Raw genomic sequence first — 10,735 nt, 5'->3', positions numbered from 1 at the left:
GGACATCACCACCGTCGACGACCTCCGGGATACAGCCAGTAACACTTAACCCAGCTGTGTCCTTCCTCCCAAGGCCACCAGTATAACCTAGGCGACACACAACAGCCGCGCTCATGCCAAGGCCAGACACAACGCCGACCACCATGGCACCCAAAGCCACCATGACCCTGTATCTTGAGCTAGGCGATAAGATCTGGGCCCCCCTGTCAGCCAAGAGCTCGCTGGATCTGGATGGTAACATGCAATCTGAACCCCAACACATGCACTGTCAAGGGCAAGGGAGGATGGGAAAGGAAGAGTACCGAGGAGTTAGGGTTCGAAACATATGCATGCATACGTATGTCTTCGTATAGACACTGTATCACCTTGATCATCTTGACATGGGTTGTGAGATGCAGGAAGAAAGTCTCCCAGCACGAAAGTACCCTTCTGAGCTCCAGCTCAAATGAGCTTGGATGAACAGTAAAATCTCCCGGTAGTCACAAAGGTGGGGAACAGGGTCCTTCCCTGACGGGGTAGATATAATACGAATGCGGGTAAAGTGGCTCTAATTAATGCTTGCCTCTCCTCCCTCCCCATGTTCCTTATGAGCTTCTATCTCTTGTCGGCTGGGATTCATGCTGGTTTTGATAAACACCGTGGGGCGTTCTACTGGAATGCAGCGGACAATCGTCGCAAATATCGCTTCGTCAAATGGAAATTGATGTGTAGGCCCAAAAACCTTGGGGGGTTAGGAATTCTTAATACTTCCATCATGAATCAATGCTTGATGATTAAATGGTGGTGGAAGATTATGAGTGCTGAGGATCAACCCCTTTGGTTGTCGATCCTTAAGGCTAAATATTTTCCGTCTTCGAGCCCGATGTTTGCCTTGGCGCGTGGTGGCTCTCAGTTCTGGAAGTCTCTGGTCAAAGTTAGACCTGTTTTTCAATCTTTCGTTAAGTTTGATGTTGGGGACGGATCCTCGATTAGGTTTTGGCTTGACTGGTGGTGTGGAGATTCACCTCTCTCGGTGACCTTCCCTACCCTTTTCTCTTACTGCTCTGATCCTAATATTTCTATTTTGCGTCCCAGGGGTGGAACCTGGCCTTTCGTCGCTCTCTGTCGCCTGTAGAGTTTGAAGATTGGCAACGTCTTACTGCCCTCTTCCCAACGCTCTCGACGGTTAGGGTTTCGGTGCTTTGGCCGCTTTCTGCCTCTAGGCGTTTTTCTGTTAAGTCTCTTTATTCTAAGCTTGTTGGTGGCACGCCTACCAATCGTTTTTCCCAAATTCGGAAGGCCCGTATTTCCCCATGATTAAAATCTTCTTGTGGCAAGCTTTCCGAGGCCGGTTGCCCTCGGCTGATCAAATCCGTAAGAGAAATGGGCCGGGCTCTGAGTTGTGTTCCCTTTGCGGTGATGTGGAAGACTCGGATCATATCTTTTTTCACTGTCATTTGGCTAAGCTTGTTTGGAGTTGCGTGCGGGACTGGCTTCGTGTCTCTTGGGCCCCTGCCTCCTTTGCCGGGTTGCGCAGCTTGGCCTCCAACCTCGCCGGTGTATCTAGGCGCATCTTTTGGGTGGGCTTGGGGGCTTTATGCTGGTCTCTGTGGACAACTAGGAACAAATTTACTATCGAGCATGTGTTTCCGGCTAAACCGGCTGACTGCTTATTTAAATCATGTGCTTTCCTGCAGCAGTGGAAATCATTGACTAAGGTCGACGACTAAGAGGCGCTCTCTATGCTGATCGACAAAATCCGGACGACGGCATCTCAGTTATGCAGACAAGAGCAGGATGCTTGATTGCTTCTTTTGGGCTGGATGCTTTAGCTTTAGTTGGATCTTTCTCTTCCGGCCTGCGTGCCGTGTACTGGCGAGGGAGCCATGTACCTGACTTTATCCCCCGTCGTCTCGCCCAGCGTTGGGGCTTGGGTGTGTCTGATACTTTTCTGTGATGCTGTTGCTACCTTGCCTTATGGCTTTATTTATAAAGTCGGGCGTATGCCTTTTCTCTAAAAAAACAGTAAAATCAAAAAAATGTTTTCTTCCAAAAAACTCTTAACCTTCTTGTGGTAAACTTTGACAAATTTTGTAAGTGCTTGAAAATTTTCATCATGAGATCACGTTCGAGAAAGGCGTGACAAAAAACAAATCGATGCTCCGAAAATGCTACTTTCAAAAGCATTTTGGAGTACTGATTTTGTTTTTTTGCTACGCCTTCCACAAATGTGATCTCATGATGAAAATTTGCAAGCACGTAGAAAATTTGTCAAAGTTTACCAAAAAAAAGTCAGTTTTTTTACTGTTCATCCAAGCACATTGAGCTCAAGCTCCGATACTCCGCGTCCCTCCCAGCAGCCTTCTATATCCTTAGATTCACATACATATAATCTATTGCACAATATGCAGGGGAACCGACAGTGCCGCGTCAGCCCTTCTACTCCATAAACCGTGGTATATATGAAGCCAATACCTTCAACAGATGAATGATGTAGATACATCGACGTTGCTAATATACATCCTAAATGCATCACTCATTTTTAATTTTAACGATGTGCTTCCTTACTATTCTCACCATATTTGATTCAGCGGCTGTTTAGTTCTAGGATTAACAATGCCACACTTTACCGCATATATCTCGCCAAACTTGCATAAGATTAGTTCAATAAAATTGAAAACAAATCTCGCCACACTAAAGTGATGTGGGTCCTTAGTGTAGCAAAATGCATATTGCATGAGGTATGTCTTAAACCAGAGACCCATTTAAATTGGTCAAACTTGTCTAAGCTAGGTGTGCCAACTTTAGGCAAACTTTAGTCTCAACCAACAGTCCCTTAGTTACTATTTATCGACTTTTTCTATTGTTCAAACAAAACCACATGACCAGCACGTTCCCTTAATTTTGTGGAACAGATTTGATAAGTCTCAGTCGACTGAGACTTGGTTATGTCTCAATCGACGCTATATTTGTTTGATTTTTTTTAGTTTTTTCTTTTTTATATACTACGTCACTTGACTGACACTTAGTCGACTGAGACCTAGCCACACCCTTTATGAAACGCAGGAAACACACATAATAAATGAAAAAAATTGTGCGTTGGAGATTTGCACAGCTGTCTAATCTAGCCAAATCACTCAATTTCACAAGAAAAAAGGGCTCGTCGCCGAGGAAAACAAATAAGATAAGGTCGACACCACACCGGCCCCTGTCTCCGTCGAGGCGTCCATGACCACTGGATTTGGTGGCCATGGTACAAATTATTAACTCTTGGGAACGTGTGTGGTTCCCGCGTCTTAAATTCCGATTTTTCTTTAATTCTGATATTTCTTTCGGCACAATGGTAGGCATCTCGTGTGGGTATATATAAGTGCACTGCCCGGCTGGGCTGGAGAGCAGGGCAGCAGCCTCGCTAGCTATAGCTAACACAGTAGCGTCCATCGTTGGACGAAACTAATCAAACGAGGGGAGAAGAGAGAGAGACAGATCGCGATGAAGTCTTGGTTCGTCACTGCTATAGCGGCACTAGTGCTGATAGCCGCACAGCATGCCTCCCTCGTCGCCGCCGGCAGAGGCCCCAGGGTCATCATAGTCGGCGCCGGCATGTCCGGTATATATAATATCCCTAGCTAATACAGTACGTGCATTGAACGTACGTCGTCGTCGTTTTATATCTCAACGAATACTGTTTTGTGTGCGTGCAGGGATCTCGGCGGGGAAGCGGCTGTGGGACGCCGGGGTGAGGGACCTGCTGATCCTGGAGGCGACGGGCCGCGTGGGCGGGCGGATGCACAAGCACAACTTTGGCGGGCTCAACGTGGAGATCGGCGCCAACTGGGTGGAGGGCCTCAACGGGGACAAGGTGAACCCCATCTGGCCCATGGTCAACGCCAGCCTCAAGCTCCGCAACTTCTACTCCGACTTCGACGGCGTCGTCGGCAACGTCTACAAGGAGAGGTACGAACGTACGTGCGTACGTGCATACATAAGATGAGGAAACATATATAAAGACTGGTAACTAACGACATGCATAAAAAGAGTAAAATTAAAGACTTGAAAGCATATCCTTTTGTCTGCCTTAGGGCTTCAGACTTTTCCCTTGTAAATTCCTGAACTATAATGAAAAGGCAAAACACCTGCCATTAGCCCTAAAAAAAAAGCATACAGACGCAGGCACGGACATGCACGTGAGAACCCGGCCACGGAGGCGTGAGCATGACCATGCAGGTCAGGAGCTCTGATAAAACGCACGTGGGAAAAACGCCAAAACATAAGCTTTCAGTGATGGGCACCACCTAATAACTGCGGAACAGTGACGACGTGAGGTGTGCAAACCGTGTGGAAACGACACGCACGCAGCATGATGGACGATATATTAATGAAAAAAAAGAACGTGGGACCAAACTATTAATAACTCACAAATATGAACAATCATACAACGGAGGACGACGTACAGACAGACGATGGTCGATTAACACGGACTGTTAATCTCTTGAGCATGCATGCAGTTCGTCGACGGTCTAATTAACTTGACTTTATGATTTTTATGCTTTGCATTGCAGTGGTGGGCTTTACGACGAGGAGTTCGTGCAGAAGAGAATGGACCGCGGCGACGAGGTGGAGGAGCTGGGCGGCAAGCTCGCCGCGGAGATGGATCCCAGCGGCCGCGACGACATCTCCATCTTGGCCATGCAGCGCCTCTTCAACCAGTACGTAGCTACCTACTCCTACTGCATATGCATGCATCATGGCAGTCATGCATGGTTTGCTTGATCCCTTGTCTCTGTGTGCGTGCAGCCAGCCGAACGGGCCGGCGACGCCGGTGGACATGGTGCTCGACTACTTCAGGTACGACTACGAGTTCGCCGAGCCGCCGCGCGTCACCAGCCTGCAGGGCACCGAGCCGACGGCCACCTTCGCCGACTTCGGGGATGACGCCAACTTTGTCGCCGATCAGCGGGGATTCGAGACCCTCATATATCACATCGCCGGCCAGTACCTGCGTTCCGACAAGTCCGGGAACATCGTAGATCCTAGGGTCAAGCTCAACAAGGTACTCATGGTTTTACAAAAAAAAAGGAAGTGCAATAATCAAACTTTTCAAGCCCTCAAAAAAAATAAAAAAATCAAACTTCTCAAACTTTAACTACTAGTAACAAATACGTAACATGTAATAATCAAACTTTTCAAACTTTAGGAGAGGATCAAAATGAAAGGGAATCTCCCTGCAAGCTGAAACTAAATTCAGACGCTGTTTTGAGTAAAATGACTTTCTTTTTAGAAACCAAGTGTGACATAAACACATAGACAAACATTCACACAATGTTGGAATCGAAGAGCACCAAAGATGAACGAAGTCACCACAGATATCCTGGTATCCGTGAGTACATCTCTTACTGTTGAAAGCACAATCATCTTGGAAATTAGAGATGATGCCCCGAGCGTTGCTCAAAAACAGGAATCTGTTGCAATTATTTCAATAAAATTTGGTTTTATGAAACATTAGTATTTAGATTAACTATATGAGAACAGAAACTAAAATACATATATTTTATTGATTATTATATAGTTGTAAAATATTTATTGAATATGAGTGACAGTCATGCATGTTTGCATGATGAGTTGCCATAGTTGCATTAAAGAGTGTATTTTCTCCATGCATGATGACATGTTGAGGTGGCATAATTGCATGTTGAGAGAATTAGAGTTAGTGGGGATAAACTATTTAGGTATACGAGATGATACCTCGCGTGTTGCTGCAGGAATCGGTTACAATATATTTCAATGATATTTGATTATGTGGAATATAAATAATTAAATTAATAACACTTGAACTAAAATTGACAATACATACGCCTTATTATATTTGATTATGTATAGTTGTAATATATTTATTGAATATAAGTACGATAATAGAATGAAAAATATTTTCCCATAATATGCAACTGCATGTGGTGGTGGGTATTTTCCCATGCCTGATTGCATGTTGAGGTGAGCCTTATCTCATCCATAATTATATGTTGATATGACATGATTGCATGTTGAGATAAATAAGTTAGTGAATATGACTCTATAGGATAGGATACAACTCTCTCACTAACCACCCAACCTATTAATAGTTGTGGTAAGGAAAATTGATATCTTCTCCAAAGAAAAGAAAAATTGATATCATTAATATTTACAATCTTTTCTTATAAGCATGCAAGAAAAGTGCTAGCTACATATCAAAGTTTAGGCACTATAGTAATTAGAAGCAAACATTTATATCAACCGCAAAAATAAGAAGTAAGCATTTATATGATCTACATCTAATGGTTATGCTTGCCTATAGAAATGATTATTTCTAAATTATACGAGGCAAATCTGTTGCCGCCATTTAAAGAAAACTATTTCTCAATTATGATGTTAAAAATATAATTACCAAGTCATGAGAACTGTCAGATGCAGGATCCATGCAAGTTCACAAGGAATAGGAAAACTTTGATTTAACGGAAACAAGCAGTTGACTAAGAAATAATCATTTCTAGGTAGACTAAGCTCCATATGCAGTCGAGTAGTAAAATCTGTGCAGAAATATAAATTTTGATTGCAAAAAGAAAACTGCCACTAGACAAAGGATGCAGAGTGGTTATTGACCATGCTTTTTATCTGAATTCTCCCATGTCACTTTTAGGGAGAATATTATATGGAAACCAACATTTGGTGGAAGTCGGTGAAAACCACGCGGAAAACATGTTTTTAAGTTTCAGAAAAATCTTTAAAACATATGGAATGTTAAGAGGGTATGTTCTATTGCCATGAGAAATTACAAGTTCAAACACATTACAGGATGTCAGCTATGAAAATAACAAAATCAACATTGAATAGTGTCGAACAGTAACATCACTATTCATTGCTGAATTTGTTCAACGCCACTATTCATTGCTGAATTTGTTCAATGTCACTATTCATTGCTAAATTTGTTCTTTTCATACCTCACATCTTGGAATGTTTTTGGAATTTCGCATGGCAATAAAATATCACCCTCTTAACATTTCAGATATTTTTTTTGAAAACTTTCAAACATGGTTTCCAGGAAGTTTTTTTATTGTTGGTTTCCGTGTGATATTTTGCAGTCACTTTCATTCCGTCCAAAATTTATACATATATTGTGAAATCTGATGAATTGCGACGAAATTGATTTCCATGTGTTATATAGTAGTAGTGTACAACTGAAAGAAAGCGGCACATCCTCAAAAGAAAAGAAAAGAAAGAACGGCACAATCCACAATTTCGGACAAATTTGGACATTTTATGTGATTTTGGAGGGGCATTCATGCATGCACAAAATTGCAGGTGGTGCGTGAGATCTCCTACGACCAGAGAGGCGTGGTGGTGACTACGGAGGACAACTCAGCGTACAGCGCAGACTACGTGATCGTGTCCGCCAGCATAGGGGTCCTGCAAAGCGACCTCATACAGTTCAAGCCTCAGCTGCCGGTACGTCGGCTGATATTTTCTTAAGTTCACAATCCAACGTCACTCTGCAGCAGTATAATTAATTAATTTTCGCGTGTGCGTTATATAAACAACCTAGGCATGGAAGATCCTTGCCATCTACCGATTTGACATGGGCGTGTACACCAAGATCTTCCTCAAGTTCCCCAGGAAGTTCTGGCCAACGGGCCCCGGGAAGCAGTTCTTCGTCTACGCCAGCTCCAGGAGAGGCTACTACGGGATGTGGCAGGTGAACAAACCCTAGCAGTAGCGTAACAGATAACTCAAGGAAGATCATTATGTGCAGAAGTACGGAAAAATCGATACCTACCCAAGATTGTTAAGAAAAAGTACTACCCGTTTTGTTGTGCAGTCGTTCGAGCAGGAGTACCCGGGGGCCAACGTGCTGATGGTGACGGTGACGGACGTGGAGTCGCGGCGGATCGAGCAGCAGCCCGACAACGTGACCATGGCGGAGGCCGTGGGCGTGCTGCGGAACATGTTCCCCGACCGGGACGTCCCCGACGCCACCGATATCTACGTGCCGCGCTGGTGGTCCAACCGATTCTTCAAGGGCTCCTACTCCAACTGGCCCGTCGGCGTCAACCGCTACGAGTACGACCAGCTCCGGGTACGTACGCAGGCCACCGCCACGCAGGCGTACACAGCGCGCCGATGGCGAAACTTAAGCGTCCCAGAATTCATGGCGCCGGCCCCGGCTCTGACGACGTGTCGTACTTGATTGATTCTGCTCGTCGCATGCAGGCGCCGGTTGGCGGGCGGGTCTACTTCACCGGGGAGCACACCAGCGAGCACTACAACGGCTACGTCCACGGAGCTTATCTTGCAGGTCTCTTAGTCTTATCTTCTCCCGGCCACGCGATCGAGCTGGTGTGTGTGATCTGAGAGATGTGGTTTCCCGCTAACTGCGCGCTGCTGCCTCCTTTGCATTGCAGGTATCGACTCCGCGGACATTCTCATGAACAAGGTCCTCAACAACGTGGAGTTCAAAGTCCGTCCCAAGTACGACGAGGAGCAGAAAGCTGAGGTATATACAACTCATCAACGTTTGATCTCTCTGACTCTTGGTGTCTGCATCAAACATGTGCATTTGCTGAATTTCTGAAATATGTACTGGTTTAATTTACTCGTCGCTGCAGGCTAAATGAACGAGCATCGTCGAGGAATAAACTCAGACGCGTGCCACAGTTTCCGTGGAAGCTTTTCCCCAAGACTTTGATTTGAGGCGAAATAATGTGACGTTCCTGCTTTCCGTCGTGCCTCCCGTGTGTTTGAATTCTCCGACAGTATGTAGTTCCTGTTGAAGCGTTCCAGTCATGTAATTTCTACAAATTACTCGAATAAAAGCACTTGGCCATTGAGGTTTAAAGTTCGTCCTTGCACGGAATGGTCCATATTGACACTCTCTAACGGTATACTAGCATAATGCTCGTGCGTTGCTACGGAAGCATAAAAATGATCCACTTGTATTACATTATTAGTATATAAAACAAGCAATGCATGTGCAACACCACAAAAAGAAACTCAATCAAGCACCCAACATTGCACTTGCATAATTACGACAACGATGAGAGCACCACTGCAAAAAATGTTTCAAGTTGGAGGGATCCGATGGGTTCTAGATGGGTGAGCGAGATTGGGATGGAGTGGGAGAGTGAACTTAGCACCAACAACGACGACAACAACTCCAATTTATAAGATAATAAAGGACTATGACAAGACGACGCTTGCACGCCCCTCAAACTCATAGGCAACTCTCGGAAATTTGTGGTTAAAACTCCAATACATGCTCTATATATCACTAGTGAAGATTGATTCATCGTCTGGCAATAAGTGTGTGCAATGGGATGTCAGCGCACATGGTTGGATCTAACCAAGCATGTGCGATGAGTCGTCCATCTCACACAGTTCGTTTTTGGGCACATGGTTCTATTTTAAAATTGTTTGCGATGCAATCATTACACATAGTTCCATATTGGCGTGTGTAATTGGGGTGGCTTAATAATACTGAGCTGCACTAGTATATGTAGCCAAAATCTTAAAAGTATCAATTGGACCCCTGCTAGTGCGAGGTGCACGGTTCATGTCTTCCATTTGGTTTCACAATGATCTGTACTTTATAGGTTATTTTCTTTTCTCATTAAAAGATAATATTTTCTCAGTGTCTCTTGTGCACTTGCCTGTGCAATTTGGGAACAATGTAGGTGTTGTTATTCTGTTCTAGACGACGGTAGGGAATTGTTTTTTTCTACCATGCACGGAAGATACCGTGCATGATCTCTTAAGATAACCTTCCAACCTCCCCTTAAGTACCGTTTCCGTTGTTAGCTATCCACCATCACCTGCCTCCTCTTCTCTTGCTCTCATTAGCGCCGCTTCTTCCCCTCCCAGCAGCCTTGCGCCCTTGCCCACCTCTCCCATGGAGACCGTCATGCATGGCCGCCCACCTCCTTGGATGTCCACTAGCCCATGGTAGCGGACCAAAACTCCCTTGTTTGCCTTGTCGACATCACTCCCCCTCCCCCCCCCCCGTCCGGCCTTTTTGCCCTGGCTCAAGCGCATCTTCCGGTACCACCTTGGCATTTCGACCGTTCGGTTCGCCGGCTGCTCCGTGGGCACAGTCTTTGTAGTCTTCCAACGCGAATCTGAGCAGGTTGCCGCCCTGCGTGCCAGCCCAATCTGCTTAGGCAACCGCAAGATTTGGATCCGGCCTCATAACGCTGGTGACAATGCCTTCTCCTTCTCCTATCCACATGTTGTAAGCATCTCTCTTGAGAAGATGCCGCTGGAGCAGTGGAATAGGAGGGGGGTGGCGGCTAGCGTGGCTGGCTTCGCCAATCTCTTCAGGCTCGAGCACGCTTGCCTCCATGGCAGCGAGTTTTCGTGCATCTTTGTGCTCGTCAAGGTGGAAGCCCTCCACCATATCCCTCACCACCCCACCTTCCACCGTGTCGACGGCAATGGCATCTACGTGGATGTCATCATCAATGAGATCTGGGACGTGGCCCGCTCCCTTGGCGCCCAGACCGCCCCGTCGCGGCCGGCCGGCCTGGCCGATGGGGGGGGGGGGGGTGCCAGCGGCTCGCTCCAGCCCGCCATGCCGCGCCAATGGCATGTACACCCTAGGCCTGCCCTGGGCAGCCTTGGGGGCAATGAGGGCATGGCTGACCGGGATTTTCGGGCCTTCCTCCACCCTGAGATGGCCTCCGTCGTCGACTGCCTCACCATGCTCAAGGTCGCCGTTAAGTCGAAGCTTATC

The 10,735-nt window shown here is 46.0% G+C and overlaps 1 protein-coding gene across 1 annotated transcript; it reads left to right on the top strand.

The window, feature by feature from the left end:
• Positions 1 to 3,306: 3,306 nt before the first annotated feature.
• LOC109774256 (polyamine oxidase 7) lies at positions 3,307 to 8,845 on the top strand. The gene is made up of 10 exons (XM_020332974.3): positions 3,307 to 3,589; positions 3,684 to 3,936; positions 4,542 to 4,688; positions 4,777 to 5,032; positions 7,315 to 7,458; positions 7,556 to 7,705; positions 7,829 to 8,086; positions 8,221 to 8,305; positions 8,412 to 8,503; positions 8,616 to 8,845. Exons 1-10 carry the CDS (start codon positions 3,472 to 3,474, stop codon positions 8,622 to 8,624), a joined length of 1,512 nt encoding a protein of 503 aa, XP_020188563.1. The 5' UTR covers positions 3,307 to 3,471; the 3' UTR covers positions 8,625 to 8,845.
• Positions 8,846 to 10,735: the final 1,890 nt, after the last annotated feature.

Source organism: Aegilops tauschii, chromosome 7, assembly GCF_002575655.3.
Source record: "Aegilops tauschii subsp. strangulata cultivar AL8/78 chromosome 7, Aet v6.0, whole genome shotgun sequence".
Lineage (NCBI taxonomy): Eukaryota > Viridiplantae > Streptophyta > Magnoliopsida > Poales > Poaceae > Aegilops > Aegilops tauschii.
Note: the sequence above shows the minus strand (reverse complement) of the source record. Positions and strands in the feature narration are given on the sequence as shown.

Excerpts from the sequence above, each read along its gene's own strand:
- LOC109774256 (XM_020332974.3), top strand. The coding sequence starts at position 3,472 with ATGAAGTCTTGGTTCGTCACTGCTATAGCGGCACTAGTGCTGATAGCC. Across the intron at positions 7,459-7,555 it reads AGTTCAAGCCTCAGCTGCCG|GCATGGAAGATCCTTGCCAT; the intron begins GTACGTCGGCTG and ends TAAACAACCTAG. Across the intron at positions 8,306-8,411 it reads CCACGGAGCTTATCTTGCAG|GTATCGACTCCGCGGACATT; the intron begins GTCTCTTAGTCT and ends TTTGCATTGCAG.